At 41.5% G+C, this 21,365-nt stretch overlaps 1 protein-coding gene across 2 annotated transcripts in view; it reads right to left on the bottom strand.

Moving 5' to 3' along the window:
• Positions 1–235: 235 nt before the first annotated feature.
• Hacl1 (2-hydroxyacyl-CoA lyase 1) overlaps positions 236–21,365 on the bottom strand; it is a 34,004-nt gene continuing 12,874 nt past the window's right edge. The window contains exons 7-18 of one of the 2 annotated variants that reach the window (XM_038349103.2): positions 20,531–20,625; positions 17,118–17,230; positions 13,964–14,099; positions 12,633–12,738; positions 11,508–11,591; positions 10,750–10,851; positions 8,482–8,636; positions 7,652–7,810; positions 5,126–5,233; positions 2,498–2,684; positions 779–854; positions 236–668 (exon numbers count right to left, since the gene is read on the bottom strand). In XM_038349103.2, coding sequence (XP_038205031.1) covers positions 822–854; positions 2,498–2,684; positions 5,126–5,233; positions 7,652–7,810; positions 8,482–8,636; positions 10,750–10,851; positions 11,508–11,591; positions 12,633–12,738; positions 13,964–14,099; positions 17,118–17,230; positions 20,531–20,625 — 1,278 coding nt within the window. In that variant the 3' untranslated portion in view covers positions 236–668; positions 779–821. Of the gene's footprint in view, positions 855–2,497; positions 2,685–5,125; positions 5,234–7,651; positions 7,811–8,481; positions 8,637–10,749; positions 10,852–11,507; positions 11,592–12,632; positions 12,739–13,963; positions 14,100–17,117; positions 17,231–20,530; positions 20,626–21,365 lie in introns of both variants that reach the window. The other variant, XM_038349104.2, reaches the window with a different exon arrangement.

Below are 21,365 nucleotides of genomic sequence, written 5' to 3'. Positions count from 1 at the left end.
CGAGTGCTGGGAGTAAAGGCATGCACCACCATTGTTTGGCCAGAAGGAGTTTTTAAAAGGTAAAATTTTAACTTGGGAAACAGGTTTACATAAAAGGAAACTGATGAGTAACTTGGACGTTAGACACAGTGCTGTTATTTGATTATTTATGTGGTAGAATACTGTTAGTCAACTTCTATTCCTTAACAAAAGTACCTGAGAAAATCCATCTAAAAAGAAGAAATATCTATTTTGATTCATAGTTTTTTAAGCTTTATTTTATTTTTAATTATGCGTACATGTGGATCCACGTGTGAATGTGTGCATGAGGGTAGGTGCCCACAGAAGCTGGAGTCCCTGGAATTGCAATTACAGGTGAATGTGAGCTGCCCAATGTGGCTGGGAACCGAACTCACTTCTACTGCAGGAGTAATTTGTACTCTTAAATGCTGAGTTGTCTCCAGCTCCTGGCTCAGCTGGGAAGGTTTCGGTCTGTGGTCAGTCGGCTCTTTTGCTTTGGACCTGGGGTCCATCATGACAGGGAGGTCATGAGAGGACTTGCTTCTGGTGGCATGCATGTCCGGGTCCTAATCTTCAGTGACCTCTTTCCACTACGTCCTGAAGGCTCGACCATCCTCCAGCAGTGCCACAAGCTGCTCACCATGTCTTTGGCATATAAGCCTTTGGGACTGTTTAAGATCCACAATCATAACAAATAATGGAAGCCTTTCCTGTTTTTAATCAATTTCTTTAATAAAACATAATTTTAAATGTTTTTGCTATGGAAAGTAAATTCTACCTTGCTGGAAAGAGAAAGTTCCTCAAAACCATCAACAGTTTATTCACATATTAGAACGGGTCAGCCAGTGAAAGTCCTAAAGGAAGACAAAAAAGGACAACATCCAGTCAGAAGAAATACCCGTATTTGACTCACTGTAATTGCTTTATGACGTAGAACAGACAATCATGGTAAACTAAGGTCTGTGTTTGGTCTAGTCAAAGGAGCTAAAAATTAATTAGTGACACCAGCTGTCTTACACAAAGCAGCCTAGGAAACTTACTTTTTCCGAGTCTTCTTCCACTAACCGTGATCAGAAGACAGAAGAGCAGTTAAAAAGAAACAGACATTTACTTGGCAGAGAAGGGGCCAGACCACGATCTCAGGCCTGATATGCACAAACAGGAAGAACTATGGAGCTTTTGGCAGTGTCCTCCCCACTTGGCCAAGACACAGGTTACCACAGAGCAGTTAGTTGTCCTAACCTGTGGGTCGCGGCTCCTTTGGCAAACCTCTTCCTCCAAAAATATTAACATTATGATACATATCAGTAGCAAAATTACAGTTATGAAGTAGCAATAAAAAATGCATGGTTGGGGGTCAGTACAATGTGAGAAACTGGATTAAAGGGTCGCAACATTAGGAAGGTTGAGAACCACTGCCACAGAGAGAGATTCCTACGCAAAGCGGGATGCAGCCAGCCTGCATTGTGAATCAATGACAAATGGTGATATAGACAAACCTTCAATTAAAAGAAAAATGCTTGGAAATGAAAATATGTCAGGATTCTACTGGAATGAAGGTTAAAAATATATTAAAGTGTTTAATATAAAAATAATCCTACAGAATTACTAATGGGGATGATAATTTATACTTCTCCAGACATACCCAAATGATGTTCAGAGGAAAACTGCAGAACAGATTTAAAGCAGATCCTTAAAAGAATTAGAAAGATTCCTGCCAATGCCACCTGCCTGCTTCCCCAGCTTAACCTATGTGTGTTCATCTGCCTAGCCAGCAGGCTCTGTTCTTGGAATCCTTTCTCTCAGCTCGAAGGTAAAAATTCTCAAGTCTCTGATGTCTATTTTCACACAAACAGAATTTCAGCAGAATTCGATATATCTGACAGTTTCCAAGCTAGTTGCTGTGTATTTTATTGATTGTTCAGGTATCTGACCATTTTGCCCCATCTTACACAAAGAAGAAAGAGACTGGCAGCAGATCTTTATCTGAGAACCAAGAGAGGGACACTAGCTATGCGTCACTATGTGCCAGAGGTCACATAACTGAGCAGAATGCGACCACGCAGATCCACGATTACAGGGTCATCTATGCTATGCTCACTGCATTTTCTTCAGAAGAGAAAATCTGAGCCTGCTCCTCTTGACATAGAGCCCCTGTCTTTCCATCTCCTCTTTGCTAACTCATTCTGATCTCAGCTTAAGCACTACCTCCAATGAGCTTTGCCTATAGCACCAATGTATTTCTTCACTTAGACTTGCTGAGAACAACAAGCTGATTCCTTCCCGTCATGTCCTTGCTCTGTCATGCTTTGCTTACTTGTTACTCCAACAAGCACACATAACAATATCTCAACAAATACATGTTGAACAAGCAAATGAAACTTCCAAATTCAGAAAGAAACTTAAAAGGTCCTCTGGATCCCAGAGAGTATGCCTCTCGGGGAGGAATCAGAAGAGAACATGTGTTTCTTGCTTTCTGCTCAGTAGCTGAACTTGCCTGGGCCTTCCGTGTGCTCTGTGGTTCAATCATGATGTTGATAAGACAGGGTTTGCTTGTGTCTTCCAGTGCCTGCCTCAGAGAGTTTTGCAGTTCTTCTGGTGTTTGTACAAAGTACCCTTTGCCTCCAAATGCAGACATGACCTGCTCGTAATGCGAGTTTGGCAAGAGACACATCGGAGGGACACTGAAAAGCAAGTTATAAGTCAATAAAATTTAAATCTTTCAGCTTCTAGAAAAAGTAATGTCCCCAAATTATCTGTGAAAAACATAAGCTGACCCACGGGCATACTTCTTTCCAGAACAGCTCTTTATAACAGCAATATGCAGAACACATGTGATTCCTTGTTCCTCCTTTATCCCATCTCATATTTCCATGCCCCCTTGGTGAGCTAGCCAAACTCCAGGCCTTCATTGCTAGAAGAACCTGCAGCTTTCTCTACCAGTGGCAGCATCCTTAAGAGTTAATGCACTTATAACTGGTAGGCTACTGGCTGGCTGTTGTAGGGTTTTGGGTTAGGTTTTGTTTTGTTTTTTTGTTTTTTGGCTTTTTAAAAAAAACCTCCTTTGTTCATTTGCTTTTGATACAGAATCTATATAACCTTGACTGGCCTGGAATTTGTTGTATAAACCAGACTGTCCTAAACTCTCAAGAGATCTGCCCATTGCTGCCTCCTGAGTATTGGGATTAAAGGCGTGTGTCACCATGCCTCTGATGGACTTTTTTAAAGCCTAGTTCTTTTTCCCTTTAGAGCAAAACAACAACAACAAAAACAACAAACTAAACAAAAACAAAAAGCAATCAGTTAAGCATTGGATCCAAGCCTAACAAAGATACCCAATAATCCCTTTGACAGCATTTTAACCTGTCAGCTGCATTCTAATTGTTGGATGTGGAATATACCCTTCAATCTGAAGTCTTCAACTTTGAAGCCATCAACTATCTCAACTTTTTGAAGATTCCCATCTTTGGTTCTTGTTGATACTGAATTTTCAATAGTTCAATGTGATTCAGGTAAATATGCACTTCTCAAAGCACGTAGAAAGTTGCCTGGTGCAGGCTGTGATGTGTGTGGTCATGTAGGTATCAAGGTGCTAACTGGCAATGTTACAGAGCAGAGCAGTCTGGCCCACGTCACTTGTCCTCTGGTACAGCTGGCTGATCACCGCACAGAACCAGCAGAGGGCATGGTACAGAGGCAGCGCCATCAGCGCTGAGATGCCAGTACATAAAACCGCAACTTCCTCTTTATTTTTGCTTGTTTTGAGACAGGACCTTGCTGTGTGGCAGAGTCTGGTCTGGAACTCAGTGTAGCCCATGCTGGCTACCTCACACTAAATCCTCTTGCCTCAGCCTCCCAAGGGCTTGAATTACAGTTTTCCCCTATTTTCCACTGAGTCTGTTTTGTGTATGGCGGAGTCTTGATATGTCTTGTTCATCAGCTCAATGATCTCCTCTTCCCGCCTCCAGACGGACGAGTGAGAACTACAAGTGTGCGTCACTACACACTTATTGTTTATATAGCAATGGCCAGTAGAACTTTCTATAATGATAAAAAAATTTTACATACAGTATGGTGGTCACATCACTGCCTGTTACTATGGGTAACTGAAATGTAACTAAACTGAGAAATTGAATTTTTAAGACTTATTTATTTATTTATTTATTTACTTTTGAGACAGGGTTTCTCTGTGTAGTCCTGGATGTCCCAGAACTCACTTTGCTGACCAGGCAGGCCTGATCTCAAACTCAGAGATCTGCCTCCCTCTGCTTGTCAAGTGCTGGGCTTGTTGTGCATGCCACCATGCCTAGCAACAAAAATATTTTTATTTTATATGTATGGGTGTTTTGCTGGCATGTACGTCTATGTACCTACCACATGTGTGCAGTGCCCAAGGAAGCCAGAGAGGTTTTACCAACTGTCAACAACTTCTCAGTCAAAGAGGAAAGGGTACTGATTTTTTCTTTTAATGAGACAGGGTTTTATGTAACTCAAACTGATCTAGACTTGCTGTATAGTCAAGGATGTCCTTGAACTGCTGATCTTCTTGTATCTACCTTCTGATTGATAGGTGTGCTTTGGTGGCATGTTCCTCTATTCTGCTGCCAGGCGTTCCTTCACTGGTGTTAGAGACTACTTTCTCAGGGTTCCAATGAATACTACAGATAAGCTAAGACATCAGATTTGTGGACTAAACAGCTACTGGACTCTTGGCCATCCATTGGAAAGCAGCCATGGTTGGGTGGCCAGACCACAGTCTGTGAACCACTCTAATACATTCCTTTTTAATATATGCAGATTCACATCTACATTTATGAGTTCTGTTCCTTGAGAGAACCTTGACTAATACAGCATTAACAGTCCTCCCTGGTGTAAATACCAGCACTGCTATTACCCTAGGGTAGACATCACAAATCTTGACCTGAATCTTCAGTGTCCCTGATTGTAAACAATCATAGACAGCTGTACAGAAAAGATCCAAAAAGAAGTGGCTTCTGCCACTTTAAAAAGGCTGACAAACTAACCGGGTTCATAGCATATAGGCACATTCCAATACAGCAAACTTTTAAAAGACAGACTAAACACATGACACAACCTAACTGTGCATTTGCTGTGAGTTACTCACATTGCGGCAGCTTCTTGAAAATTTGACATTTTCCCCCAAGTGTCTGCATCAACGCCTTGGTAGATCCCATTATTGTTTACTACCAAGACTATAATTGGCAAGTTGTACCTAAAAGTGAAAGAAACTATGAAGAGATCATTCTTTCTAAAGCAATTTCTTTTTCTTAAAACTGAAATTTTTACTTAAAAGTAGACAATTTCAATAAATTTTTTTCAATAGGGAAAACCAAGCATTAATTATCCTAATAAAAAATATAAACCATTGATAGAAACATTGCAGCTGTAGGATGTACTCAAGGCTGATAGTCTGCTTAGGTATGGATCTTAAATAACTAAACTTTTCCAGGCAGCTACAAGAAAAACACCTTCCCCATCCCCCGCCTTCCTAGGCCTATTTCTACATGGTTCCTAGGAACACTGTCTGAAAAGTCCCATTACATTGCTGAAAGTGCCAATGACAACCAGCTCATGCTGGATGTTGTGAAAGACACACCGGCAACTAACACCCAATCTGCATTCTAATGAAAACCAGCACGGCATGATCGGTACAGAAGACAAGCGTCCAAATGTCTCAAACAGTGCAGCAAAGATGAAAAGCCTAAAAAGGCTGAAAAAGAATGTTGGTTTGCTTTTATACATTGTTGTATGATATTTTGATTGTGTTCTGACAAATGATGGAGGAATGTCTATGTGTTACTTTAATAAAGATACTGCCTTGGCCCTTTAAGAGAACAGAAAATTAGGTAGGCGGAATAGACAGAACTGAATTCTGGGAGAGTTGGGGAGACGCTTCAGGCAGTCGCCATGCTCCTCTCCAAGATGGATGCAGGTTAAGATCTCTCCTGGTAAGCCACACCTCGTGGTGCTATATAAATTACTAAATATGGGTTAAAGGAAGATGTGAGAATCAACCAATAAGAAGCTACAGATAAGAGGCTGAAACTATGGGCCAGGCAGTGTTTTAAAAGAATACAGTTTCCGTGTAATTATTTCGGGTGTAAAACTAGCCGGCGGCTGGGTGGCGGGACGCAGCCCCGCCGCTCCTTCTACAGACAAATAAAGTTTGCTTGGCACCAGCCACTAGCTGACCAAAATTTACCACAGAGGTTTGAAGGACTGCAGAGAGAAGACGGGAAGTAGAAAGGTGGGGCAGAGAGAAGACCTCGGCCCTTTCGGGCAGAGGAACTGAAGAGGTGAAAGCAACTGGTAGTTGCTCCCTGTTCTTGATCTTTCAAGTTCTTACCCTAACATTTGACTCCCAGTTTTTTATTGATTAAAATTAATTAGATTAATGCTTCATCGTATTTTCCCCGAGGGCTTATGGTAACGACACTACTAAGTGCCATGACTGTGGAAGCCATCTGCTCTCTGCGCTGGAAAGGAATTGCCACCCTCTAAAAGACTCAACTCTTTTCACACATCATCTTTTCGGCATATGTGGATTTTCAGTATAGACCTCTAATAGGCCATGCTTTCCCCTAAACTGCAATAATGCTGACTATGAAAAACATTTGAGAATTGAACATGTCTAGTATATAATAATGTTTTTCATTAGTGTATTTTTAAATTTTCTTTAGATTTATTTAGTTTATGTATGTGTGTATTTTGCTTACGTGTGTGTGTGTGTGTGTGTGTGTGTGTGTGTGCATGCGTGCGTGCGTGCCTGCCTGCCTGCCTGCCTGGTACCCTCAGAGGTCAGAGGTCAGAAGAGGGCTTTTGGGTCCCCTGGAACTGGAGTTACAGGAAGTTGTAAGCCTCTGTTGTGGGTATTAGGAATCAAACTTAGGACTTCTGTAAGAGCAACAAGTGCTCCTAATCTCTGAGCCATCTCCAGCCCCACAGAAGTATATTCTTTTCTCTTTGTTTTGTTGTTGTTTTGTTTTTAGTTTTTTTATTTTGTTTTGTTTTGGTTTTTTGAAAAAAGGTCTCTCTGTATAGCCCTAGTTGTCCTGGAACTTACTCTGTAGACCAGGTTGGCCTCAAACTCAAGAGAGATCCACCTGCCTCTGCCCCCTGAGTGCTGGGATTAAAGGTGTGCACCACCACCACCTATCTCAAGTGTACTCTTAGGTGAGATTATATAGTTTATAGAAGAAGCAGTGCGAAAGGAAAAGCCACTCCTGTAGCCCAGGTTGACCCTGAACTTGCTGTGCAGCTGAGGATAACCTTGACCTCCAGATCCTTCTGCTTACACTGTCCTCTCTATTCCCAAATGCTGGGATTAGTGAGTGCATTGCCAAACCTGGTTTGATCTTGATAGTTTTTTATACCAAAGTATTGAAAGTCCCAAAACATGTTTCACAAAAAACCTACTACCCTAGTAGAACAGTCTTATTATAGTTTGAATACAGCTGGGGTAAGAGGTCGGGAGAGTCCTCACGCTGACGCAGTGGGAGTCTCTCCATGAAAGTTTATAACCAGGAACCTCAAAACACGATGCTGTCCAAGCCTCCTGTTGTGAAGCAGGTGAGTATTGCACGTTTTCATATTATGAGAATGAAATGCTATGATTTAGGGCTCTGTTTACCTGCAGATGGTTTCTACTTCCATGCCAGAAAACCCAAAGGCACTGTCGCCTTCCACACAGATGACCCGCTGCCCGGGACTTCTATCTTTAGCCACCAGAGCAGCTGCAATAGCAAATCCCAAACCGACTCCCATTGTTCCAAAGGTGCCAGCATCAAGCCTGTTGAGAACAAAGCTAAAATCAAACTCTCTTGCGCATGTCATGCAGGGTGGAAGTGGCACAAACCTTTCAATCTATATTTATATGGTTTATGGAAAAAAGTTAAGAAATAGACATTTTTCTTTAATATTAAATTTTTGGAATATAAGGAAGCGAATTGTCAAGGATAAGCGGCATGAAAGGAAAATGCCACGCATTATTGCTTGGATGAATGTAAAAAACTGAGTACATGGGCCAGGCAGTGGTAGCGCACACCTTTAATCCCAGCACTCAGGAGGCAGAGGCAGGCGGATCTCTGTGAGTTCGAGACCAGCCTAGTCTACAGAGCTAGTTCCAGGACAGGCTCCAAAGCCACAGAGAAACCCTGTCTCGAAAAAACAAACAAACAAACAAACAAAAAACAACCTGAGTATACAAACCATCACATTATACCAAGAATTATGAACCACAAAAACTATAAAACTATAAAATTTCACCTAAGTGTACACCTGAGCTGAGCAGTGGAGGTGCACACCTTTAATCCCAGCACTCAGGAAGCAGAGGCAGGTGGATCTTTCTTGGGTTTGACGCCAGCCTGGTCCTGGCATGTACAATTCTAAAATATTTTTCTTGGTCAGTATTACTGTGGTTTCAAATTAAACACACTGTCATTTTTTTTCTTGGAGTCTTACCTGTGGCGAGGAAGGAAGTTCTGAAGCACGGTACGGCCGATGTCCATAGTATTAGCTCCCTCACTTACTATAAAACAGTCTCTGGGTAACTGTTCTTGAACGTGGTAGAATACTGTGTAATAATTCATAGGGAGGGATCTTTTGGAAGCTAATTCCTAGAAACAGAGGTAGGTATACACTAAGTTACACCGGGACATAATGATAATAACAGTGTCAGTATGTTATGACCAAAGTCATTTTGGAACAGTTCAATACCACCAGTCAGCTACAAGATTCCCAAACGGCTGTACACTGGCTACTCTTTGACTGCAAACAATCCAGAATCATGCTAAGAACAATGTACGCTACAGTCCCAGTTTGGGACACAATACATAAGCTGGGGAATCCCCTCGACCTGGTGAGTGGATGAACCTTACCTATTAAACACCTGGAGAAGTCTTATAGTAAAGAGGGCTGAGCAACACTGGGCTAAACAAGCAGAATGGTCATACCTGTGCACTCTTAGAAAAAATTGTCTTAACTATTTTTCAGAACAGTTTTATCTGAAGTATGGTCCTAAATTTAAAACTACAAGTTAGGATTACAGAAGATGATCTGAAAATCTGGTTCTTCTCTCACAGCGTAGAGGAGCTATGTTACACTCCTATTTAAAAAGTCCCTGACTGACAGAGCTGCAGCAAGGTCTTCAGACAGCCTCATGGCCACGAGTGCTGAGAGGAGCCACTGGTGTTTCATCAGTTAACAGTCCTGTCCCCCCACTCCAGCCTCACCGGTGCTACCCTGCTCTGTGCCCCACGCCCCTAGCGCTGACAAAGGAGCAAACCCTAAGGGGCTCCTAGGGAAGACGCAGTACTTACAACAACGGAGAAACTAGAACTTCGACTGGTTCTTAGCAGTAGAAACAGTCACTGACTAAGACTCCCCTGCACGGTGGAGTCAGCCACATCAGTTCTGCTAGGACGTTTGGTTCAAAGTACAAACTAACTCTATGATGACAGATACATTAGGAAACACAAGTGCCTAACTCGAATTGCAGATTTGCAAATGTATCATTCTATCAGGAGGAAATCCTAGGGCGGGCTGGAGAGACTGCTCAGTGGTCAAGGGCATTTGTTGCTCTTATGGAAGACCCAGGTTGGGCTCCTGCGCATACACGGTAGTTCACAACTATCCATAACCAGTTCCAGCTCACCTCCAAGGGTTCTAGACACACATGGTACACATACATGCAAGCTCACACAAAATGAAATCAATAACTTAAAAAGAAGAAACCCTAATGTATACTGAATACTGCACCCAGCTGAACCAAGACACACCCGAATACACCTACCACCACATCTGACAATCAAAGAGAAAGTGCTGTATTTACAATGACTTTGACTAGAAAACAGCAACAGTGCTGGAGACCCACTGTAATACTCGCTGGGAAGGATTAGTGGTGACCTCAAAATTCAAGACAGTCTCCAAACCTTCACTATGAGGCAAAGCCACAAGGGCAGATGTGAAAGCCACAAGAGTTTCCGGCAGTGACATGAAAGATAAATGGCAGTGTGTGTGGAAGGGGTGGACTGAACAATCACGTGCCTTGAAGGAAAGATATCTTAAGGGCAGATAACCAAGTCCTAACATGCCCTTAGGACTTAAGGGGCATTCTTGCATCAATCCTTAAATGTCATAGGATTTAATTATGATATTATGCACCAAAATCAAACTGACAGCTTTCCAGGGCCAGATTGCTCTCCTTCTGCCAGCTCAGTGACTCAAGAACCATACCCTTTGGATGCTCAATTATGCAAGGAGCTTGAGGCCCTTTCAAGGTAAAGTAAAAGCATGCACATGGGCATGCATATGCTTTTTCTTAACTATTTACATGGGTGAAACTTTACTATCCACCCCCCCACACACACACACAGGGTTTCTCTATAGACAGCTGGCTATGGACTCTGAGATCCGCCTGCCTCTGCCTCCCCAGTGCCGGGATTCAAGGCGTGCGCCGCCATGCCAGGCTCCACTACCATTTTCCATTAGGCTCTTCTCTGACCTTCTGGTTTGTGGACCTTTGGAGAGCTGTGCCCCAGCAGCACCCTTTTTGATCCCCAAGCTTACACAATGCAGTACTTCCTAGGACTGCCTATGCCCCATTACGAGAGGCCAAAGCAACTCATCGACCTGAAGGGATGCTGAAACACAACTCATGGACCTGAAGGGATGCTGAGACACAACTCATGGACCTGAAGGGATGCTGAGACACAACTGGTCCCACATTACCTTGGATACAGCTTCATTGGTCTTCATTTTTTCCCTCAGAGTCTCCCACCATTTGCTGTCTACGGGGTGCTGCCATGGGGTTTTATCAAACTGTTCCAAAAGCTAAAAACAAACAAACAAACAAACAAACTTCCTTAAAGTAGGCAATGGCCCACTGCTCTGCCCTTCACATTGCTCACACTTGCTTCTCTGCCTGCAGAGCAACTGACGGCAGACCAGTGGGTGGCAGGGGAGCCACACGCACAGACCAAATGCTGCAGAATGACTGCACATGTGGCATGGACTGCATCAAGATAACGAATATCATACAAAATCGAGTGATAAATGTGACCATATTTTACCTCCGGCCACAATGAAATGTATAGATTACATATAAATAGGAAGTCAGACAAGTCCTTGATTATAGTTTAAAGAGTAAAAATTCCTTTAGTACCTAAAAATATACTGTTATATTCCCACTGTGTAAGTTAAGTTAAACTAATGCTGTATTGTAATTTCTCAGAAAGCCGAATTCTACCTACTGAATTCTAGTTTGAATAACCTTAAATTTTCATGACATCAAATTAGTGTTCTAAATGCTTAACTTCCACAAATATGAACAGTGTACAATGAGATGAATTTACCAAGTTCCAAACTTACAGTTAAAGTTAGTTCCCCATCATGAACTTGCCACCAAGCCAATCAAGACTAACATTATCCAGAATTGACTGTCCACAGAGAACAGTCCACAGGAATTAAAATCCAGAGAAAGGAATTACCTGCTTAGAAACAGCATTTATGTCTCCTAGCAAAGTCACAGAAGGCCTTACATTATTCCCCAATTCTTCTGCACAGATATCAATCTAAAAAAGAGAAAAACCTGAAGAACAAGCTATGTTTGGTCTTTTTTGTTTTGAACAAATTGAGAAATTATTTTTTATTTTCTGTGTATGAGTGTTTTGTCTGTATGTATGTCTGTATCACATGTGTGCCTGGTGCCCAAAGAAGAGAGAAGAGAGCATTAAATACTCTTGAGCAGAGTTACAAATGGTTGTGTGCTGCCATGTGAGTGCTGGGAATTGAACCCTGAACCTCTGGAAGAGCAGCCAGCTCTTAAAAACCTTTAAGAAAGGCTATTGTGCCAGTGGTGGGGTGCATGCCTTTAACCCCAGCACTTGGAAGGCAAAGGCAGGTGGATCTCTGAGTATGAAGCCAGCCTGGTCTACAGAGTGAGTTCCAGGACAGTCAGGACTAAACAGAGAAACTCTTGTTTCAAAAACAAAAAACAAAAAACAAAACAAAACAAAAAAAACCCAGCCAAATAAAAACAACAACAACAACAACAACAACAACAAAACTTTAAGAAGGACAGAGAAGTTAAGACCCCTGGTGGCTCTTCTAGAGGACCTCAGTTGGAGTCCCAGCACTGGCTCCAGTTCCTGGGTATGTGGCGCCCTCTGCTGACCTCAGCAGGCACCAGGAGAGGTTGGAGTACTTTCCAGACATTCAGTTTAGGGGCAGGTGAGTTCAAGGCAGAGTCATCTAGAGGTTTCCAGAGGCAGTTTTGGCATCTAAAGGGACAATTCACCTCCTTACAAGGCCGAGGGTGTCCCTCCAGTCTATCATCCTACTTAAGCCTCTCTTTGTCTTTAAATACACTCCAGCTGCAAGAAAGAGGCAAATTATGCTTTTCAAATAGTTTCAGACTCGACTTTGAAAGCTTTTCTCCTTAAAATTAGCACAAGATGCTTTGTAGGCTTGAAAAGGCAGCTGACTTTGGTACCTGTAATTACATCTGATAATTTGTAAAATCTATTTCTGTAAGAGAAAAGGTTCTTTACAAAAGAGGGTGAACAAAGAAGCGCAGAGCTGACCAGAGTCATCCCCCGCCCCCATCCCAGTACCTGAATAAACTTCACATCTGCCTGGTATCTTGGAGGCAATCCAAAATGTAATATCCAGTTCAGTCTTGCACCAAATAACACAATCACATCAGCAAACTGCAAAGCCCTGTTTTTTAAAAAAAAAATTAACAACAACAGCAAACAAACTAATGATTTTCCTAAAATATTTTTGAAGTCTAGATAATTTGGAGCTTCCGGAGTAAATCTGATCTTTGTAATTGAGTTTTGAAAGGTTGGGAAGATGGCTCAGTGGGCAAAATGCTTGCTGCGCCAGCGTGAGAACCTGATCCAGACCTTTGGCGCCCACACAGAGGGTGACACCTGAGCGCTGGGGATGGGGACAGGAGCAAGCCAGGTGCCTAGCCAAACTGGCAAGCTTCAGGCTCAGTTATAGACCCTCTCTCAAAACTAAGGGGAAATGTGACTGAGAAGAAACCTAAGAAATCCTTGGCATCCACACCTGCATGTATGCACTCTGCCCCCCAACACATAGAAAAACATAATCTGCCATTTTGTTTTGTTTTGAAGATGGGATATTGCTTTTTAAACTAAAGTTGGCCTTAAACTTGTGGTCCTCTTCCCTCGGCCTCCAAATGTTGAGGTTACAGGCAAGCGCCACTATGCCTGGGGAGCTTTTGGTGTGCAGGTGTTTCTGGGGCTGAAACCAGGGCCTCAAGCATGCTAGTCAAGCACCTTAGTGAGTCACTCCAGCTCCCAGACCCTATGTTTGCATCTCAATGCATTCTTCACACTGATTTCCAGAAGCAGATTCTCCTTGGGAACGGGATTAAAGACATGTGCCACCATGCCCAGCTTATACAACGCAGGACTTCTTGCCTGCTAGATAAGGACTCTCGCAGTTGAGCTACACCTTCAGTCTGGAACTGCTTTCGAAAATCTACTACATGCATTTTCACCTGATATGCAAATAATCGAGACCAGGTTGTGCTTTCACAAATTTTCAGTGACTTCAACATCTAAATTTGGGTCTTTTGCTTTGTGAAAATTCCAAAGATTCTACCGACAGTACTGTAAGCACATCACTCTGTAGGTAGCAGAAGGCAGATATTATACTAGTGTGATTCCAACTGAAGAATTTTTACAGATATAGAAAAAAATGGAAATTGGAGAAGAGTCCAAACAACTACCAGGCAGTGATAGCACACTCCTTTAATCCCAGCACTCAGGAGACAGAGGCAAGAGGATCTCTCTGGGTTTGAGACCAGCCTGGTCTACAGAGTAAGTTCCAGGACAACCAGAACTACAAAGAGAAAACTTGTCTTAAAAACAAACAAACAAAAAAGAAACAAAGAGCATGGAATGCCACACACCTGGATCTGGCTGCACCTACACAGTTTGGATGATTGTCAGGGACAACACCCTTCCCCATAGGGGTGGGCAGAAACGGCAAATTGCACTGCTCCACCAGCTTCCGGAGACTGTCCTCTGCATGGGAATAAGCGGCACCTACAAGAAATGCAAATCACTGTATGATCAGTCACACTGCACACTGGGAACCTCAACGAATCATGTGATCCTCTACTGCATAAACATCAGCTTTACAGCAAAATGAACTGTGATGAATATTCTGAAGAACTGCCTCTAAACAAAAACTTGTATCTCCTGCTGCTCTCACCTTGCTGCTTTATGCTCAGGGTCTACTAAACTACTACCCACAATTCCCTGAATGTAAATGGACAGAGAAGACCTTTGCCCTCTATTATCTGCAAGCCTCCTCTGCAGTATACTGTAATGCTGTGGCTGTAACAGAACCAGCCTAAGTGAGCACATATCTGTTTTTACAACTGTGTGCTGCAGAATAAAACATGCCCTCAATGACACTGAAAACTACTGTTTCGACATACAGGAATAATTTCATTTCTGAAGTCATCATGACTGCTATTATTTTATTTAATTACACACACACACACACACACTGAGAGAGAGAGAGAGAGAGAGAGAGAGAGAGAGAGAGAGAGAGAGAGAGAGAGAGAGAGAGAGAGAGAGAGTGTTTTGTTTTTGTTTTTCAAGATAGGATTTCTCTCTGTAACAGTCCTGGCTGTTCTGGAACTTGCTTTGTAGAGCAGGATGGCCTCAAACTCACAGAGATCCTCTTGCCTCTGCCTCTTGAGTGCTGAGATTAAAGGCATGTGCTACCACCACCCAGCTTTAATTTTATAATCTTTGGAGCTAATAGCATATTATCCATTTCTCTATAGAATTCTACTAAATAGTATAGTTACATTCATATTCAGTATCATGTTCTGCATTAAAAGGTCATCTTAGAATTATTATGCATATGCTTTTAGTTCAGCCAAAAAGTTTTCTTACTCTTTTTCTTGTCTGGGTGTCTTGTATACTCAGGCCTTGCTTCTTAGACGCCTTTGTTCCCCTTGTCTACTTGGGGAACGACTGTTTCTTAATGGTACAGCTGTGAATGTAATATCCTCTAGATCCTTTTTTCATAACACCCATAAAATACTCCCTTTCTTACAACTCCATCTTACCTTCCCAGAGCACACAGCATAAGAGTGCACATATAACAGTGAGGGTGTAGCTCAGTAGATAGATGCCTGCAGTGTAAGCATGAGGACCCGAGTCTGGATCCAGACCTGGTGGTGCACATTTGTAACCCTAGCACTGGAGAATCTGGATCCTGACGTGGTGGTGCACATCTGTAACCCTAGCACTGGAGAATCTGGATCCAGATGTGGTGGTGCACATCTGTAACCCTAGCACTGGAGAGTCTGGATCTAGATGTGGTGGTGCACACCTGTAACCCTAGCACTGGAGAGTCTGGATCCAGATGTGGTGGTGCACATCTGTAACCCTAGCACTGGAGAGTCTGGATCTAGACGTGGTGGTGCACATCTGTAACCCTAGCACTGAAGGAATACAGACAGGTGGATCGCAGGAATCACTGGCCAGATACTCTAGCCAAATCAGTGAGTTTTGGATTCAGTAAAAGACCCTGTGGACAGCTACAGAAAGACTTTTGGTATCCACATATGCACATGCATGAAAATGTACACACATATACCATACATAGAATTAAAAAAAATGGTAAAGTGCACTTGTTTAATCCCAGCACTTGGGAGGCAGAGGCAGGCAGAGCTCTATGAGTTTGAGGCCAGCCTGGTCTACAGAGCAAGTGCCAGGATAGGGTCCAAAGCTAGACAGATAAACCCTATCTTGAAAAACCAAAACAAATAAATAAATAAATAAATAAATGATCAATCTACAAAATAAAAAAGAAAAAACAATAATAATAAATTGCTAACAGGAATATAAATTGTTTCTGTGATACCTAAGAAGTAAGCAATTTATCAGTTCCAAAAGTCTTTCAGATACCCATACTTTTTAATTTAGTTAATTCTCTTTTTGGAGTGCTACCATAAATCCTAACTATGGAAAAACTTTTCATAAAAATGTTTACCACAGCTACTATAAACAAACAAACATTTGACAACAAGTGTCAATGTATACAATTCAATATTAAAATTGTGTTTAGGAAATAATTTTAAGAAAAATAGTTATTATAAATAGCTTATCAAATTTAAAAATGTCTATATGGCATTATCACAGTATGTAAAATAGACATAAAAAATAAAATATTGGCTGGGCAGTGGTGGTATACACCTTTAATCCCAGCACTTGGGAGGCAAAGGCAGAAGAACCTCTGTGAGTTCGAGGCCAGCCTGATCTACAGAGCTAGTTCTAGGACAGTTAGGGCTGTTACACAGAGAAACCGTCTCAAAACACCAAATTAATTAATTAATCAATCAACTAATTAATTTTAAAAGTTAAATAAATAAAATACTGAAGGCCAAAACTGATTTCCCTGGATGGAGTGATTTCTCTTTTTCTAAAACTTTTCTAGATTTTTCTGAAATATCTGTAATAGAAAAAACTTATTTGTAGGAGGGAGGGATTGCTTGTCGGTTCCCGGCTAGCTCAGACTCGAAATAATCACACAGAAACCATATTATTTAAATCACTGCTTGGCCCATTAGCTCTAGCTCCTCCTTTTTGTCTAACTCTTACATATTAATTTAACCCATCTCCATGTGTATCGCCATGTGGCAGTGGCTTACCGGCAAAGTCTCAGCACGTCTGACTCTGGCAGTGGCTCCATGGCATCTCTCTGACTCTGCCCCTTCCTTCTCTCAACATACAGCCTAGTTCTTTTCCCCCACCTAGTTCTGCTCTTCCCAGACACAGGCTCAAAGCAGTTCTTTATTCATTAATCAATAAAAGCAACACACGGACAGAAGACCTCCCATACCACTTATTTACTTCTAAGTCAAGAAATAAAATTATTCTTTGTAAAAGTGAGGTCTCCAGGCCACTGAAGATGAGTTCTGTGGTTTGAAAATGGATGAAAAGACCACTTACTGCAATTACAAACACCAGAGCACATAAAAACAAACAACGAAGACAGTGTCAACATTCCCACAGTGTGTGACTTAGGAGTTCTTGTGCTACCTTTCCCGATGATGAGCAGGGGCCGTTTGGCATTTCTAATAACAGATGCTGCCATACACACAGCAGGGGTGTCGGCCATGCTAACTGGAGATGGCAAGCAGCACTCCTTGTACCTAGAAATAAAAATGATGCTGTAAAAGAGGCGAGGGGCTTGGAGATAGCTCAGCAAGTAAAGGCACTTGCCACCAAGTCCAAAGACCTGAGAACTCAGTTCAGTCCCTGGACTGGTGGAAGGAGACAGCTGACCCCAATCAAACTGTCCTCTGACCACTAAAGCATGCATATGCACACACACAAGTAAATGCTTTAGGCTGAGAGTGGTGGCTCACACCTCTAATCCCAACACTCAGGAGGCAGAGGCAGGCGGATCTCTGAGTTTGAGGCCAGCCTGATCTACAGAGAGTTCCAGCCAAGGCTCTGTAGTGAGACACTGTTTCAACACACAAATACACACTTAAAACAATGAATGTTCACTGTTATGGATGTTCAACAAATAAACTACAGGAGGAATGTAACCTATATAATGTGTATGAAGGCTCAGGACAGTAGTGCACACTAGTAAACCCAGTACTTGAGAAGTGAAGGCAAACGGACTGGCTTTGAAACCAGGCTGGACTACACAGTGAAATCAGTCTTAAATCTTCTAACTATAAATTCAACATGTTGGTTAAATATGCATGACAAAAAGGAAAGGAACTAAATGTTAAAAATGTCAGGCCGTAGATCTTCCACGACCTGTTGTGTATTTCCAGCACCCACAGCAGGTGGCCTACAAGTGCCTGCAACTTCAGCTCCAGGAGATCTGATACCTTCTTCTGACCTCCACAGATACCTGCACACATGGGCAAGCACTCACACAGACACACACAGACATGCCATGGGCCATGCCAGAGGAGTAGCAAGTTGCAGTTGAAGTTCCAGGTGTCAGCTCAGCAGAAGGGAACCCCCTGATGGGCCAATCTCCTTTAGGCAAGGCCTGGAATGTCTTTTGCTTCCTCTACGCCTTTACATGTTTGCTGCGGCTCCCTTTCTCTGGTATCTAGCATGGTGGACGTGGGGAGATTCCCACTGCCTGTAAGTGTGTTTATCTCTTGGAAACATCCCACTCTACTGGGCATTTTTACCTGTGGATTGTCAAGAAGATGACCTCTCCCTAAGCTGTACTGTCTACTTTGATAATAATAATATTGGCTTATACAGAGGTTTTTTTTTTTTTTTTTTTTTTTTTTTGGTTTTTCGAGACAGGGTTTCTCTGCAGCTTTAGAGCCTGACCTGGAGCTAGCTCTTGTAGACCAGGCTGGTCTCGAACTCACAGAGATCCGCCTGCCTCTGCCTCCCGAGTGCTGGGATTAAAGGCGTGCGCCACCACTGCCCGGCCCTTATACAGAGTTTTGATGAATAAAAATAAATACAAGGATGTTTCACAGCCAAGATCTGTGAGTCTCACCTAAGGAGCTGCATGGATTGGACCTCAAGTTAATGACCAACAATTGAGTCCCAATAGTCTGGCTAGTTTAAATTATTTTAACCTAAATGTTGGGAGATGTGTTCACGGGTCTCCGAGTGCATCACAGCTGAAACAAAACTGTGGAAATAGCAAAGTTAGACTAAGATGTTTTTGTTAAGTAACTTTGAGGTGAAAAACCCAAGAAGACAGTCTAAAGTCTTAGAAAGGAACATAATTGAATGTGAAACTCTTTAAGGTCAGGGAACAAGAACAAGGCAACCCAATTATTATTGGCTGATGTACTTTTCTTGCTAGATTTGGTTGATGACCAAAGGTGATGATTCATTCTTTATACCCCTTTATGTCCTCAATCTCCTGATGTAAAAAACTATTAATGAATGGATATGTACCCTAAAGATTTAAAGGAGAGCTGACTGATTCTTTTTCAAATATCAAAGTTTATGTTTATTATTTCTTTAAGATTCCTTTCAAGATAAGTAATAAAGTAACTGGCCCGCTCTTTGTAACTGCAGAATGCAGCCTGCCAGTGAAAGACCTGACAAGAACATCTTGCTTGCCACGTGGTTAATCTACAAGTTGTTTGGGTATGAATGCATGTGGTTTCTTGGGATAATTTGTTTTTTACCTGTAATATATAAAATGTTTAATCATATGAGGGAGATTAAAAACATGTTTTTACCAATAATCATTCACTTGAGAAATGGAACACAACTGTTTTGACTCTTGCACTGCCTGGAAGATTCTGCTGGGGTATAAAAGCTGTGAGACAACAAGAGAGGAGAATACAGAAATCACCAACAGAGTTCCTGAGTGCCTTCTCCCTAACACCCTCCGATAGAAAAGATCAGCTTCGCCAACTTTGTGGACTCCTGCCAAAGCCCTGTGCTGCTGGAGGCTGTCCCCAGACAGCGGTACAATAATAAAATAAATCTTTTTTAAAAAGAATGATTTCTACATTTCTGGATTTCTCTAAAAATGTTATAATAGAAAAGGCATATTTTATTCCTAAGACTAAAGAAATACCACTTAGGGGGTTGATGGACTACGGTAGCATATTTATCAGGTGAATGACAATCAAGGGTGACTTCTTTGTACTTCTTTTCACTCAAGGTTTATTTAAGAAATCAAAGTGAAGGACAAATCACAGAAACACACTTCAGAACATTTTAAGTTATAGGGATGCTAGACAAACACCTTTTATACTAAATCCTAATACGCTTTCACCAATCCTCTATCTGATCTCTTGGCTTACAGTGAAATGCTTGTCGATGTGGAATATTCCTCTACACTGTGTGAATATATGTGTGAATATATATGTGATTGATTTAATAATGAAACTGACTGGCCAATAGCTGAACAAGATAAGGTTAGGGGGTAAGCCAAACTAAGAACATTGGGAAGAAGATGAGTGGAATCAGGCATCTCGAGCAGATACAGAGAAGCAAGATGAATGTGCCATGTTGAAAGAAGTTACAGCCACGTGACAGAGGGTAAATAAGAAACATGGGTTAGTTTAAATGTAAGAGTTAGCTAGGATCAGCCTGAGCTATTGACCTATCATTTTTAATTAATAATTTTAATTAATTTTAATTAAAATTAAATCATGGTTATTTGGGAGCAGCTGGTGAGACATAGAGAAATTCAACCTATATGTTAATAACCCATACGTTAATGGAGATATATATCTGAGGTTATTAACTGGGTGAATAACTTTGAATAAGGAATCAGGAAGTTCCAAGTATTAGATTAGTAATTAAACCGATAGACAGTTACTAAGTAATACCATTTAAATGAAGAGAACCAAGCCTTTTGGCTAGGATTCAGTTTAATTACAAAATCATCAAAAATATTGAGACACTTGAAGATTAACAAACTGCTAGATAAATTCTCTTCGAAGAGTAAGTATGATAACACAAAATTAAGGAAAATTTTGAATAATTCTTACTTTATAGAATTCACATTCTCCTGGAGGATCACGAGATCTGCAGGAATGTCAACGTAACAAGCACCTGGCCGACCATAGATACTGCTCCTCACTGCCTGTGTTTATGACAAACAAAATGTCTCAATTATCATATTCTTCTTCAAGTTAATCTAAAAGTGTGAAATGAACACTAAGTTTTCTTGAGGTATTCTTAGTTGGATAAAAGTTTTAATTAAGCTGGGCAGTGGCGGCGCACACCTTTAATCCCAGCACTTGGGAGGGCAGAGGCAGACGGATCTCTGTGAGTTCAAGGCCAGCCTGGTCTACAAGAGCTAGTTACAGGACAGGCTGCAAAGCTACAAAGAAACCCTGTCTCGAGAAACAAAAAAACAAACAAACAAACAAAAAAGTTATAATTAAAATTGAAATGTCCTCCATTAACTCTTATTTCTGAAAGATAGTCTCATCTAAAGGGGATAAAGAGTTCCTGTAAGGCCCTGAGACTCACGCTCTATGACACTTGAAGAGCAGCCATTAGTCTCTGCTTGCGGTTTACACTGGGTCATGAACTTTCACCCACTTCTTAACCCTAACCACTTGGCAGTGTTTTCAGAAACTGTGACAATTTACGATGTATCAAATTGATTCTGTAATGCATAGTTTTGAAATTGCTCAATTATAATTTCACATAAAACTCTTGCTAGCTAACATTAATTTACAACATGTTATTTAATTAAGTAAAAAACAATTTTACTTTCGTTCAAATAAAAAAAAATAATTTAAGGAACTAACATACAGGAGAAACTTTATCCCAAAAATAGCTTACTTTCCCTCTGTTTCAATAACTAAATATAAC

Source organism: Arvicola amphibius, chromosome 12, assembly GCF_903992535.2.
Source record: "Arvicola amphibius chromosome 12, mArvAmp1.2, whole genome shotgun sequence".
Classification (NCBI taxonomy): domain Eukaryota; kingdom Metazoa; phylum Chordata; class Mammalia; order Rodentia; family Cricetidae; genus Arvicola; species Arvicola amphibius.
Note: the sequence above shows the minus strand (reverse complement) of the source record. Positions and strands in the feature narration are given on the sequence as shown.